Source organism: Platalea leucorodia (genome assembly GCF_965183815.1).
Source record: "Platalea leucorodia genome assembly, chromosome: 5".
Lineage (NCBI taxonomy): Eukaryota > Metazoa > Chordata > Aves > Pelecaniformes > Threskiornithidae > Platalea > Platalea leucorodia.
Window position 1 is genome coordinate 72,544,168 of NC_138827.1, and position 15,254 is coordinate 72,559,421.

General features: G+C 42.4%; 1 protein-coding gene across 7 annotated transcripts in view; it reads left to right on the forward strand.

The window, feature by feature from the left end:
- Positions 1-15,254, forward strand: part of PLEKHM3 (pleckstrin homology domain containing M3) — an 88,661-nt gene that overhangs the window by 30,268 nt on the left and 43,139 nt on the right. For all 7 annotated transcript variants that reach the window (XM_082312321.1, XM_082312326.1, XM_082312323.1 and 4 more), the window contains 2 exons: positions 8,556-8,701; positions 14,759-14,952. In XM_082312321.1, the coding sequence (XP_082168447.1) occupies positions 8,556-8,701; positions 14,759-14,952 (340 nt within the window). The remainder of the gene's footprint in view (positions 1-8,555; positions 8,702-14,758; positions 14,953-15,254) is intronic.

Genomic DNA, 15,254 nt, shown 5'->3' on the forward strand with positions numbered 1-15,254 from the left:
ACTCTGCAGGTTTTCAATATGTTCTTTTTTTTTCTTTTTTTTTCCCATCACAAATAAAATATTTGTGTTTATTTCTTTTACTGTTACGAGCTCAGTTCTGCTGTGTGTGAACATGTCTCTATTCTGAGCATAGACTCTGTCTTTGTCCTTGACTATGCCTTGTTTCTTCCTGTCTTGTAGGTGCTAGGTATTAGTTCCATTGCTCTTGGTTGCTTGGGGGTTTTTTTGGTCCATTTATTGTGTGAAGCCAGTCTTGATGAAGCTTTTGGCATAAAGTTCAAAGAAGAGAATGCCAAAAACAGGGAGTCTAAATGTCCAAGTCTCACCTTTGTTGGGATAGAAGAAGCTGCATCTGGATAAAAGCAAGTGTTTTCAGACCCGAAAACTCCAACACCCCCTTCCACCACCACCAATTCTTCTCTGGAGAACCCAGAGGTTCCCCATGAATTGCGTTACAAGAGACAGCTTTATTTGTTGGGCTAGCATTTTTTAAATCAGTCAAGCCAGCTTTTGCTAATAAAGGCCTTGCCTTCACAAAAAGGCACAGGCAGGGTATATCTGCACAACACTTTTTCTGCAGTTGCAGTTTATACCAGGCCCCTGAACTGGGTTGGGACATGACTGTTAATTTAGTTTCCTAAGAAAACAAAGCTTATGTGATAATGCTGTTTGCTCACAGTTTTACCCCTCCCCCGTAAGATTTGAATCTACTTGACTGTTTTAACAAAATTTGACAGAGGAGAAGAGGTACCAAAGATGTGGGAATCTTAGAGGTTTCACAGAAGCTGGCATCATAGGGAGTGCCTCTTAATGCTGCTCTGGAAAAAAAACCTGCTATGTGCACTGTGCGTTTGCTCAGCATCAGAGCATCCACGTGGGTGTGCAGCCTTGAGGGACAAATACAGAAGAAAAATGGCTGCTTTAGGTCCACTACAGCAAAACTAGGGCATTTGTGTGTGTGTGTTGGCAGGGCTCCCCGCCCGTTCTGTCACATGCCAAAGCAGTGTATTATTGGCAAAACTCTTACATGTGGATCAGATTGGGGGGAATGTAAAAGAAATTACAGAGCAAACCACAGGCTAACTGGTAGGAAGATTTCAGGTTCTGAGTCTGGCCTTCTGCAACGTCAATAGACTCTGATACATACCTGTGCTGTGTAAATCTGAATAGTGCATCTGCCCAAGGGAGTGCTGTGCTAGTGATGTGCGACCAAGAAGAAATTCAGCCAAATAGTATTGGCAAAAAAATATATAACCACACTTACTGTACAGTTGTTTCTCATGTTAAAAGGAGATAAACCAGCTGTGTATTCAAACAGAAACAGAGCTGGTTATTTCTAGGTATGTTAATAGCTGCTGTATCAAATAAATGGAGCTTAGCAAAGTAGGTAGCCTTCAGTGTAAGTAAATGAGTGAGTGGTGCAGGGGTAAGTCGTCTTCAAACTAACTGTGGAGCAGAAGTGAAAACTAAGTTAAGTAGAGGCTCTTTTTGCTAAATGACGTGGCCACAGCTGAGGACGCTGGCACCAGTGTTTGCTCTGATCACACAAATGGCTGGCCTGCTCTTTGCTCTGTTCTCTTGTCTACCTTCTCAGTATATAAAACCAAGCTTGAGTGTAATCAACTGTAGGAATGGGAATACCATTATTAATTATGCTCAAATTATCTACTTACTCCTAGCTGGCAGACTTAAGAGCTGGCCCAGAGAGTGTGTTCAGTTCCCATCCCTGACTAAAGAGCTGGTGAATTACTGAATCCTGCCAATAAGTCATTCAACAGGAGCTCCCATTCCCTTCTGTCAGGCAGCACTTCAGAGTCTCAGCAAAGCGCCAGATATTGCAGAGAATAATCCTATAAGGACATGGAGGAAAGAATAGCAAATTAGCTTGAGGTGTATGGTATTCTTCCTCAGCGCTGTTGTCCTGGGAACAAGGAGAAAGGAGTTGAAAGGATGCACTAGGAGAACGTAAGCTGGCCATGCGTTAAAGGATTCACAAACTATAACTGTATGTGAAGTGTGTCTTCATAGCTGTTTGTAATTCCCTTGGAGCAAGTTCTCTGGGAAGAATGGTATCTTGGCCCTTCTCAGCTTTTGACACTAAAGGTAAAAGAACCTGGTGAAATTCAAGTGGGGAAATCCAAGCAAATAAAAAGCTAGTTTCAAAAAGTTTTGTTGCAGCCATTTGACACACAGCTAGTATTTTTTGGTCCTGATCTACTGATGAAACTTTTTCTTGACTTATATATGCAAAGTGTGAGCTTACACTTTGACATTTATGTTTTTTCAGTGTTACATGTGCAGGCTTAACTATTATTAGTTTTATTGGGAAGGCAGAATTTAGCTGTGTAACCTGCAGCGTGCTATCTTCTACAAAGGATAATACAAACACGCAGAATGTTGTGTACGCACCTATGTGTGCTATCATCTGGCTTGTTTCCACCAGTGATTTTGGTTTTTCTTGGTTCTTCATCTTCTTGGAGAGGTTCACCGCTCTGCATGTCCAGCATGACTGTTGTAAAGGGTGTTGTTTACTTCACCTACCCCTAGCAGTCTAAATATTGGATGTCTATGCTAATCCAGACTTCGCTGACTGGAAGAGAGCCTAGCTGCCTAGAGGATGGTTCATCTCATCTGCCTTGGAGAGATGCTGTGTGGCAGTGTGCCTGTGAGACATCACTAGTAGGATGGGATGGGTCACTCTCTGGAGTGGCCTGTGTCCTCAGCCCAGGCTAGCGCCTGTAGCCAGCAAGCCTAGACTGGGTAGGCTAAATTAGCTGAGCTGGATTGTGCGAGACAGGAAAGACAGGGCTATGCATTGTATCTTCAAATGGCACTAATGAAGATGGGAAGGCTGTTAATTTAGGGCTTAGTTCTGAGCTCCAGCTAATAGTAAGGTTTCCATTGACTCAGAATGGTTGGTCCATCCTTTGGAGTCTATTTAAAAAAAAATTGAGTCTGGGAGTTGGCGACTAGTGAGTCCTTACTTATTTCTGGAGAAGCTGATCTAGATTATAATTAGAGCGGGATTTGTACGTTGCTGAGATAAATAATGTGGGATTTATACATTGCTTAGATAATTATAACTGGATAGGGTCAAACCCACATGGCTTCAACAGGGGAGATTTTCTGCCTTTAATCTGTTAAGGTTTTGTTGTTTGTTTGTTTGTTTGTTTTTTTAAGTCCGTAAGAAGCTCACAAAAAATAGGCAAGGTGAGTAAAGTGTCAGACTTTGCTTGGAGGTTTATGAGTTTTGATTATTTCTTTAGAAAGAGAATTGCTTTGGGGAAAAAAGTAATGCTGGGAAAAGGACAGACTGTAATGCAAATTCAAACCTGGGTGGGCATGAGGGAGAACTGAGCTGGATTGCTGGTGTGTCTTCCTTGTGAGTTTGAGTTTTCCCATGGTGGAGTGAATTGGAATCGATGCACAGAAACATAAGGCCAGCAACTGCAGTAATTCTCACCTTCTCTTTCTGGTTGGGCTGAGCAGCTAGAGCAACGCTGTATGTCTGATCTAACCCTCTGAACATTTGTTGGTGTGCTTCTTCTTCTTAGTCTGTTTTATGGCTTTATCAAGCTGAAAGCCTTTTGAAGTCGGTGGGTCATTTTCTTTTCTTCATATTGTATGTTGTTTCTAAATGAATTAGCTTCTAAGCTAATCTGTCACAGATTTAATTATGGTACACAATCATGAGGGAGTTGCTTTTTCCTGATACTGAGCAAGGAACTTTATTGAATAAGGAAAACAGTTGTGTACTTAATTCTAGTTTGGTCTTCCATTTTCTCTGTTTCACTGTGGAAATACTCCAATCTTTTCTTGCTAAAAGATGAAAGAAAAAGGTATCTGGATAAAAAGAATAGTTGTGTGCGTCTTCCTTGACTGTAAGACTATGCAACACCCTGAAAGTGGCAGAAGTGGTGTTTTCCATACTTTGCAGAAGAGGAATTATATTCAAGTCTCTTGAATTCTTCCTCCGTACTGTCGTCACCACCACCTTAAGTCAAGAAGAGAGCCTTGTTACAACTTTTTAACCTCATCTTCCCATACTTTCCTCCCCAAGTCTTAGCGGTTGGAGATGGGCCTCTTGATGTTGATACTCCTGCTCTGCTCACAGACATGTTGTTCGGAGAGGTTCATCTGTGCCCAGCAGCACTTTCTTGCTGCTATTTTTTCTAACCCCTCTTTTCTTTGCTTGATTCCAAGGCTGTTTTGTTATATTTTCTGTGATGAAAGGTTTGGGATTACTCCTTCCCTCACTTTGCTAACAGTGTACCTACAGCTACACTTTTTCCCTCTGTAGCTTGCACTATAACATCCTTTAGGTAGGGATGATTTGGGGTAATAGTAAATATCGCAGTATTCTCCTTGCTCTACGCTCAGGGTTTGCCAGACCTTTGTACAGATGTTATATGGATAGTATTCTGTGAGAGCATTAGGAATAGGTGAGAGAGGCTTGGTGAAAGTTGTTCTGCTTCTTTCCCCCATCCTGTGGAAGGTGCTTTCTCTAGCTATAGGCAAGTAAGTGTTTTCTCTGCAAACATGAAACGGTCCCTTCCCCCACCCCAAACTGTTTGTTGAGTTGTGTTATCGATCTCTGAGGTGGTCAGCTACATCTGACTGTCTTGCTGGGAGGGGTGCTCAAGAGTCTAAAGCTAGGAATCAGTACCACCTTTGCTTCTGGTAAACATGACGGCAAGTTTATGTACCTGAATGTCCAGGTGCAGGATTTCCAAGGGCATTAAGCCACAAGCTATTCATTCCTCCTCTTCTTTCTCTCTCACTCTTTCTTGCTCTATTTTTTTCCATCTTAAAAAAACAAAGTAGCATAAGTGGTCTATGCCACAGAAATATGTTTGTCACACTACATTACTTTGAACTGCATAACATCAAAGAAAATCAGTGCTTTGATAACTTGATTTGAAAGGATTGTAGAAATAGCCATCATTATGAATCACAGCAGATAGGAATGGAAAGGATGGTGATTTTCAAACAGCAAAGCTTGTAAGGAAAGGGAAAATGTAAGGTAGGTGCCAGTGCTACATTCTCATCTGGAATACCCCAGCCTTATAATGGTTATGTAGCTTTCCAGAATACAATTTACTTGAGAATATGAAGAGGAGTGAGAAATACTCTGTGTAAAAAAATGTGTTTCTGAGGAACAAGGAAACAAATGTGGGCTCAGAGAAGGGCTGGAATAGGATAGAAAGCAATGCATGCTGCTTGGGTAGGGACTTCTTATACTTTCTCCTCTTTATAAAACCACCCTTCCCGAAGGGAAGGGCATCCAAAATTGCTTGCTGAGACCCTCCTCACCCTGGAGACCTTCAGTTCTTATGGACTGGACATAGGCAGGAGGAGGGAAGCTGCCCCAGCACTTCTGTGCTTTGTCGTTCCTCTCCTGAGGAAACTCTCTCTGTGGACTGGAATGAGTTTCTGGCTCTAGGAGGCTGCGAGAAATTAGGCCTTAAAACAGTGACTTCTCAACTGCAAACATTTTAGTTTAGGATGATGGCAATTCAAATTGGAGTTTAGCTTATTCTTGCCTTCAGTCTAACGGATAGGAGCTAGGGCACTAAGACAAGCTAGCAGCCTGTGGAGTGGCAGGGAGTGCACAGTGGCAGTTAGATGAAATCCGTGTGTCCTTTCCCATCCTCATCCCCCAGACAAGTAAGTGTGGGCTAGTAGGGAATGTTTATAAAGGTTTCAGTGGCATTGAGTTAGGAGACTTCAGTCTCATTCAGACACAGCTTTACCACTAGTACTTCATCAGCCGCTCCAAACACATTGAGCTAGAAAATACTACATGTCATTTAGCAGTCTCTGTTTCACCCAATGTGAGGTGATGGCTGTATGTAATGAATGCTAGCGTTGGAGCCAGTTGAGGTATGAAGACAGATGCTTCAGTGCTTTTCAGTGATAGGAAATTCAGAGGCAACTAGTGACGAGAAAGATTCAGACCCTTCGCTGCTTTTAGCAAGGCTGGCACAGAAGAATGTGCTGTACTGAGGTATTGCTGACACAAACGTCCCCTCTGAGGGCTTGTTCCCATGTAGCTTGGGAAACGGGAATGTTCTCTTTCATAGATTCCTTCATCTTGCTCCATGAGGAGAGGAGTGGGCATGCTTGTCTGTTTCCTTTACAGAGGAGCAAAATTTACCTCTGTTGTGCTTTTAAAAACATGGGATCCATAGCAACAGTGTGAGTACCTTCTGCAAGCATCTTCCAGGGCTACTAGTCAGATGAATTGCATGTCAGACAAACAGGACTGGTATTTCATGTCTTGTCAGCTGTTCAAAACCTTCACCTTTATGTATGAATGCATTTTAAAAATTGAAAGAGTAGTTCTATATGTACTACAAAGCACTGATACTGAGCTTACTACTAGGCATGCCTGCTGACTTCAGCCATCACAGCATAGTGGAGCAGGACTGCATGGAAATTCTTCTGACTAGTCAGGAAACAGCTTTTTTAAAGAAAGGAAAGAACAGGAAAGGAAAGATGGGAAAATGCATGCTTTGCACTGAGGGAAATATGAAGTTGGTGGCTCCTAAGTTCTGATCCCAAGCCACAGTCATAGGTCGTATTTTTATAACATGCTGCTGAATTACTTGAATTGACTTTACCCTTATAAAAGGCATAGCTGCAGTCTTTCTGCCCTAAAAATATTGCTTTGCAAAACGTTCTGCTAATGTTTACCATACAAAAATTATTTCTACAATGATAATAGTTTACAGTCATAATGTTTGGGTTTTCTGTTTGATTATTAGCTAAGATGAGGTCACATTTTTGCATTATGTATGTTGAGTTATTCCACTTGAGGTACATATTTATGCTTATGATCTTATGAATGGTAAAGGAGGAGACATTGACATAAGTATCTCTTTCATCAGCTGACCTCTTCATATACTTACCTTTTTCAAGAAAGTGCATATCCTCCCTTCAAAAAAAAGGGAAGGGAGGGAGAAGGAGATGGAGACAGGATGTGTCTCACACTGATTCACTTGATAGTGTGCATTGCAGAGAATCAGTGGCCAAATGGCTCTGGAGTGTGGAAGAGAAGGAAGTGAACTAATTGTGTTGGTCAGGATATTCTAATTATTTTGATTAGAGCAGAGGGGACATGGTAGCATCAGCTAATAGGGAGAAGGAGGAGTTCGATTTATTCCTAGAGTAGCTGAGCTGCGATCTCTCCTCAAATCAGGATAACTTCTGCTGGGGAAAAAAGACTTCTTCAGTGGGAGAAAATACATAATTACACTAAACAAAGTTGGTTATACTGACAAAAGCAGACAGTCACTTGACTTCTGCCTGAAAAACCCTGTTTAACCAATACTTTTGCTGTAAAAGCGATGTACAAGGATTCTGCTAATCAGCATTACTAACTAGCTCCAGCAGAGACCATCTGAGCATACAGCACATGCCAGAGTGCGGCTCTGGTGCTAATTGTGTCTGTAGCTGTAAATGTCATATGGGGACACTAGCATTTGAAGGAAAAGCAGAAATACTGTCATGTGTGCTGCGTCAAAGAGGTGTTAATAACAACCACAGACATCTCATTATATCTTATCCAAACATTTTTAGCCTCACTTCCTGAGCAGGTTGTTTAATATGACTGTGCTGTGTGTCTTCAACCCTCCACTCTAATATTATTTGAACCTGTTGGCTCATTTTAGCCACAGTTGAGAGAAAGATAGAGGTGTCAAATACATGGAGTTTCTATGTGTTTTGTGAAAACAGGTGGTCAGGTGAAGGAGAGCTCTGCATTAGTTCTTTCCAACTAAAGCTGCAGCTTGTGACTACATTGTTTTACCCCAGGGACTCCACACAAGAGGGCATGGGAAGAGGCAAGGGATCCAGCTGTGAAAAAAGGATTCGGCAGACCTCAGACCTTGTAAGACACAGGGTAATCCAATCGTAAGGAAAAAAAAAAAAAACGTGCAGGAAACTGAGCTGTGTCACTACTGTTAGTCAAGGACTACTCGTTCTCAATGTGACTGCTGCTCACAGTTATTATTCATGGTCTGACTGTGGTTCGCCTTGGCTGTGCTAATTCTGTGGCTGAATCCTACCTGCCAAGTCAGCACCCCTTCTGGCTGTCAGCAGGAGCTGGCTTGAGCTCTTCCAGGCAGCCAGTGCTGGCCCATTCTGTTGTGGGGAAAATGGGAGCTGTCTGGAGTGACTGCACAGTACTTCTGTGGTCTGGTGTTTTCTGTCTAGGCTTCAGGTCATGGTTTCCAGATGGCCATGGCTTTTAAATGCCCAGTGTCTCGAAGTTGGTCTTCTGCCTTTGTTTCTTGAGAAGTGCTAAGTATCCTTTGACTGCTCTCTGAACTCTGTCATAGATGCCCAAGTTAGTGTATGCTTGTTCAGCGCTAGTCCAAGAATACTGATATTTATTTCTCTGTTTTTAGGGAATGAGAAATGGCTCATTGGTAAAAAAAATAAAATTTTAAAAAGGTCTCATATGGGGGAATAATTACTTTTCTTACCGCATCCTGAGTACGTACCTCTGGCACGGTGTACAAACCCAGACTTTTCCCCTTTCTCTTCTCCAGGCTGTCAGCGCTCCATAGGCTTGTCCAATGGGAAAGCCAAGGTGTGCAGCTACAGTGGATGGTATTACTGCAGCACCTGCCACGTGGATGACAGCTTCCTCATCCCTGCACGGCTGGTTCATAACTGGGACACTTCCAAATACAAGGTAATCTCCCTGCAGGTTGGCTTGCTAGCACGTGAACGGAGTTGCTCTTTCGATAGAAACCCAGACATTGCAACAGGTTGAAGGTTACAGGCATTGACTGCTAATACTGTCGTCTTTGTCCCTCTTGCCAGAATGAGCCGTGGTCTCTCAACAAGACAGAAGTTTTCATCACAGTTTCCTTAGCCAGGCCTGAGGCATTTCACTACAGGAGCAGCCATGCTGCTCTTTCTTGGTGGCATCTTTTCCATCATTGCTTATCTGGTTGTTCAAGAGACAGGGAGGGACAGAACACTGAAACCTCTCTTTTAGCCCTAATCTTTGCAGTTATTGAGCCCTTGAGGAGTACCTGTTTCATGAGCACTAAGGACTATGGATTGGCACTGCCTGGTGGTGGATGCTAAATTGTGGAAATATCCACAGGAAACTGGCATACCCAAATATGGTGTTTGCAAGGCCCAGTATGTCCTCTCTTGGCGCAAACGTTTCAAGGACACTACAAGGACATTGTTATAGCACTTGTTTAGACCAGACAGCCGAAAGTTGCATAACGAGAAAATTCTACAGTTGTTCACTTGCCACACGAGCAGCTTTTCTAAAACTTAAGTCATCTGCTATTTGCTGCTGTCTCGGTGGCTGGTTGCTGGATAGGGGCAACTGATTACATGCCTCAAAGCATTATGCCAGCAAACACGGTAGCAGTGTTGTTTTGCCATCTCGGGGATCATATGCTGAAACAATAACAAACTGCTAAGGGATCCAGACCATGCTAGAGCTTCAGACCTAGCAGCCACTGTTAGGAGAGGCTGTTTGATGTTTTGTGTCTGCGAATATTATTATTATGGGCTATTTGAAAAGGAAAAAAATAACCAGTAAATGCCCTATTAGAGAAAAAGCAGCTCTCTTGAAGAAGAAAATTTGTCAGACGGGGAGATTATTAAAAGGTAGCCAGAGCCTTCTATCAGGAAAATGATAGTCTTGTGCCATGAAATGTAAGATTCTTCAGAGTTACAAAGCTCCTACATGTGGAGACAAAAACCCCTCCCTTTCCTAGAAGCTAGGAATAAATATTTAAGAGTTCTTTCTTTGGATGCTTTTACCAAGGACTAAACTTGCTAGCCCACGGTAGTATAGGTAGCCCTGATATGGGGCAACTGGGTGGTAGGGCAAAGACCTTGTATCAATTAGCACTTCTCTTATGAGGAAAGGCTGAAAGAGCTGGGGCTGTTCAGCCTGGAGAAGAGAAGGCTACGGGGAGGCCTTATTGCAGCCTTGCAGTACTTAAAGGGGGCTTATAAGAAAGATGGGGACAGACTTTTTAGCAGGGCCAATAGCGATATGACAAGGGGTAATGGTTTTAAACTAAAAGAGGGTAGATTCAGACTGGATATAAGGAAGAAATTTTTTACAATGAGGGTGGTGAAACAGTGGAACGGGTTGCCCAGAGAGGTGGTAGATGCCCCATCCTTGGAAACATTCAAGGCCAGGCTGGATGGGGCTCTGAGCAACCTGATTGAGTTGTAGATGTCCCTGCCCATTGCAGGCAGGATGGACTAGGTGACCTTTAAAGGTCCCTTCCATCCCAAAGCATTCTATGATTCTATGAATATTACAAGAAAATAAACTGGTTTGTTTTCTAAACCTGCAGGGTAAAATTATGCTCTGTCCTCTGTTTCCTGTGGTCTTGGTATAGGCAGCTGAGGCAGAAAGGAAATGGCACTTTTAAGCTTAAGCATTCATGGAAAACTTAATCTACTGTAATTGCAGTATAACAGTGAGAAGTTATCAATTTGCACTTTTTGTAGACAGGCAGAACAGCTGTGAGGTGGCTTGGAAGCACAAGCAAATTCTGTGCAGATACTTTACCAGTCTCTGTGCCAAAGCGCTCGGAGGGGTGGATTTAATAAAGGAACACCATTCCTTAGATAGGAAAACACGACGGCATCCCCAACTGTTAGAGCAGAAACTAAGGCATGGAGGGAAGGTGAAGAGGACATCATGTGCCACAATGGCAGTGTGACAGCTGAGCTGAGATCACTGGTTGGATCTCCTCAGCTCTGTCCCATCCGTGTATAGCATTAAAATAATAAGTAGTTCTTGTTGCCTTTGTGAAATCTTTGGGTTTTTCCCCTTTCTGTTCAATTCTGCCTACGTGTGCTTTTATTTCTGTCACTGCTATACCTCCATGGGAACTAGGCATTACTTTTCTGAGGTAGAGCACATATTTCCTGCACTTTTAGATCCTCATCTCCTTTCTCCGTTCAGAGATAAGGTCTGACATTTATTTCTTCTGTGTGGTCTAAAAGGCAACTTAGTGCTGGCTGCTGCACTTAATAGTTATAATGAAACTGCATGATTCCTTAGTAGTGTATTGATTAAATGTGCTGATTTGGCAAAGACAGATATCTTGTCCCACTTCCTTGACATGATCTTGGTAGTAATAATTTTCTTTGGGCTCATTTTTAAAGGAAGATCACTTAACTTGTCAGCATTTCACCTCCCATAATTGGCCACTGTGCCCACACAAAGCTGTGCAGCAACATCCCAAAATGAAGCTAAACAACAGAGCTTCTCCTAAATGCACAGCACTGCCCCTCGTAGGTAGCACAGCAATGCCTGGAAGTGGAGCTTCTGTGGTGAGTGACTTGCTCCTGGCCAGGCTCATAGCATACCCCAGAGAGGTCCTGCAGGGAATAAGCACATACCACATTTGACGGTCAGAACTGAAACAGGGCTTCAGTCTTCAAAAGCTTCTGTGTTTCACCCAGTTTGAAATGTGCCTGTTAGTCCACCAAGTGGAAGGAAAAGTGAATGAAGAGTTTGAAAACCTGCGCTTCTTCCTACTGCCACCTTTTCCCTGCCTCTGTAGGGGTTTCTGGGCTCTGTACTATCTGGCAAAGCAAGCACCAATAGGTACTCTAGGACATAAGCGTTTATGATGATAGAGTGTAATTGGGCATGTTTCTCTTTTCTGTTTCATGGACTCCTAGACATCTCAGCAGCAGCTGTAAAGTAAACTGTTGCATCAATTAAGTAAGTTTTGCAAATGGAGAGGTTCTTGTCTGCTTTTGACAAGACAGGTCATGAAAAAACAGAAGTGGTAGAAATCTGTAGAGTTGTGTCTTCCCATACCCAGGATCTTGAAAAACAACAATGCACTTAACACCTGAAAGCCCATGGGTAGGAAAAGAAAAATCCCCTTGACTGCCGTAAAAGCTCTTTGGAAGGACTTGGCAGTTAGGCATGTTTCTTCTGTCATAACCAAAGCAGCAGTTCGGTCCCCAGGTTCACTTTTTTCCCCTGTCTCCCTACTGTTTTCATGTTTGTGTTTTTCATGCGTTTGTGTGAAGGGAAAAGAGGCAATCTTGTGAACATCCTTTCGTCCTTTTACTTAGGCCAACTGTTTTCCCTGTTTGCACGCAAAAACCAGTAAGTATTGCAGTTTGGTTCAGGTGGCTTCCAGCCTGCGCGAAATGCCAGACAAACACAGCAGGAAATGAACTCCCTGTGCCAGAAGGCTTCAAGGGAGGCTGACTTCTGGTAAATTGAATTTTGAACTGTAAGTTTGCAACCTCTAGAAAAGAAAGGTCTGGAAATGTTAGCATCCATCCTTGTATGACATTTAAAGCTAAAACCCTGTTGTGCTTTGCATCTTGTCACTCTGGCTTATTTAATAGGATTGTCTAGTCTGCCCAGTAAAATTGGGGGACTGTGAGTATGTTAGTACATGTACTAGAATATTGGCTGGTAGCAAGCTGAATTATTATGATTACCTGACCCTTCCCATTATAAGACTGCATTTCAGCTTCTTGTAGCTTTGCTATGGTTGGCAATGTGAGTCAATGTTTTAAATGACCTCTGTGCCTGTGTCAGGCATGCAGAGTGAACCGACACCTACCTGTCAGCCAGCGATGCTGGGCAACGCTCCTTTTCCTGCAATCAGCACTCAGCAGGTACATTGTATTGGCAAGGAGAGAGAAAGGTTTGCTTTGCTCCTCTCTCCTCAAAGGCTGCATTCAGACCATGCAGCCCCAGAGCTGCACAGTAATACTTTGTCGTCATAGTGCGCATGTATTGCAGAGTCACGCAGGGGACCTCAATTCTGGCATTTTTTTGTTGCTGTACTCCTAATGTTGCAGCCTCAGGAGGGTTGCCCCATACAGGGTACGAGTGTGCACAGGCATGGGTGTAGTACTTAGTAATCGCCCTCTGGTTCCCGAGACAGCAGGGCAGGTGGATGAGGAGCCCATCACTTCAGCAGGGGTTTAAAGGAAGGAAGTAAGACTACAAAGCACACTGGGCACCAGGTCCTCCTGGTGGGAGGTGCTGGTCGCTGTACCAAGCATTCATGTGCCTCCTAGGGAATCACTGAATATGTGGCTTAATTTGCCCATTGGTGGAAGAGGAATAATATTTACTATAGACACAGCGGTTGTCAGGGGATCACTGAGATATTACAGCCAAATAGTTTAATGCTTGTAAAGGCAGGTTGTTTAACTGCAGTCTCTTTTGTGCACTGCAGTTAGCATGTCTAATAAAACATCAACACTGCTAGTGTTAGAAAACTTGACATATTTGGGGTTTGTAGAGTTTTGTTCTACAAAATCCAAGTTGGCTGTGCTGCTCCTTACACAGCACGTTACCTGTGCTTCCATTCAGACAGCACAATTCCTTGTACATGCATTATTTAAAAAAAAAAAAAAAAAAAAAAAGGAAAGAAAAGAAAAAGAAACAAGTGGGATGTTTAATACAAGTAGGTGAGATATTTCATACAACTTCAGGGCCTGGGAAACCTGTGGAGTTACGATCTGCTGCATTTAAAATTACACATTGTATTATCTGTGTAGTTATTAGTGGGAAGGCTGACCTTGGCATTATTTCTTATATTTTTATTATACATTGTGAAAAGGTTACCTTCGGGATAGCTTTCTCTGGAAGTAGCTAGTGACTGTAAGTAGCTAGTAACTTGTGCTGTTTTTGGAAGCGGTGCTATTTATAAGGATGTATGTTGCTTTTACCTACTTCCTACCTTACAGCACCAGAAGGGAAATAACATCCTAAATCTCAAGAGGTTATGCTGTGCCCTTTCTCCTTTTGTTAGCCTAATTCATCCCTCCCTCGACTCAGTGTAAACACTGATTTAAAGGTCCAGGAGGACTAATTGAATTGGAGCGAATAGTATTTCTATAGCACAGTTTCAAGTAATTTGCAGCTCATTTCAGATAATCCCATCTTCTCTCTTCCAGCTGTGATAAAATGCAGAAATAAGGAATGAGAGGGAATTTGGCCTTCTCAGCTCAGAAACAGGAGTATCTTTTCTAGTGGGAACAAAAGTCCCATTAATTTATCAAGATTACAGTAGCTCTTTGCAGGTGGAGACAGAACAGAGCACTATCATGAAAAAGGCATAAGAAAAATTTCTTGCAGATGAAACATTGGGAGTGAGTAATACCAGTAAAATTCAACTGTATTTATCTGTATTTAAAAAAAAAACACAAATTGATAGATGTGCTTTTTTTTTTTTTTTTTTTTTTTTTTTACATAATTTTAACCATACTGGTTGAGCATGAAACAAATGGGAGTAGTGCTTTACACTGGAGTTCTATACCTTGGGATAGTACAGTGTGATTGGATTTGCAGTGTGCATGTTTCCTTTTCTAATGTTGCGCTTTCTCACTTACCTAATCACTTGCTTCTTGCCAAAAAGAAAACAGCGAACAAACAGAAAAATATTAACAGGGAAGAAACTTCGTAATCATTTTTTAGAGTTGAAAAACGTCTAGTAAGCTATGTTACCCAGCAGTGAAAACATGTGTGGCTGCAAATATCACTGTACTTTGAGTAAGTAAGCAATTATCTCATACACTCAACTTTGATGGGCTTGATGAAGTTTTACTTGGCTATAAGCAGAGACAGTTGGATCTCTCTCTGTCTTCATCTGTAATTGGTAACAGAGTAAGTTTTCAGATACAGAGAATAGCTGACAGATCACAGAGGGGAAGATCTGCTTAAAAAGAGTTGGGAGGAAAGCCTAGCTAAACTGCTTGCTTTATTTTTCAGGTATCAAAGCAAGCCAAAGAGTTCCTGGAATATGTTTATGAGGAGCCGCTGATTGATATCCAGCAGGAAAATCCCATGTTGTACAAGCATGTTGAACCTCTGGCAACTGTTGTCCGCCTGAGACAGCAGCTAAAGTCTCTCCGAGCCTATTTGTTCAGCTGCAGAGCAGCAGTGGCTGAAGATCTGCGTAGAAGGTAAGAACCACAGTCAATGTACAGCACAAGGATGTAGTTTCCTTGTCATGTTGCTTTTCTTGGTTTTTGGTTTTTTGGGGTTTTTTTTTGTTTGTTTGTTTGTTTTTTCCTCACAATCTAGTTCTGAAGATGCTACCTGTTTATAAAGATGTTGTGCTTGTATCTGACTTCTCTGGGCAGCTGGGTTATCTATTGCCAAAGAAAATGGTTTTATAAGGTCTGAATATCTGAAGTTGTTCTTGACAACTTTTAGCCCAGGGGTCACACATTTTGGTATCTCTTACTCCTCCTCAGGCTTCCTG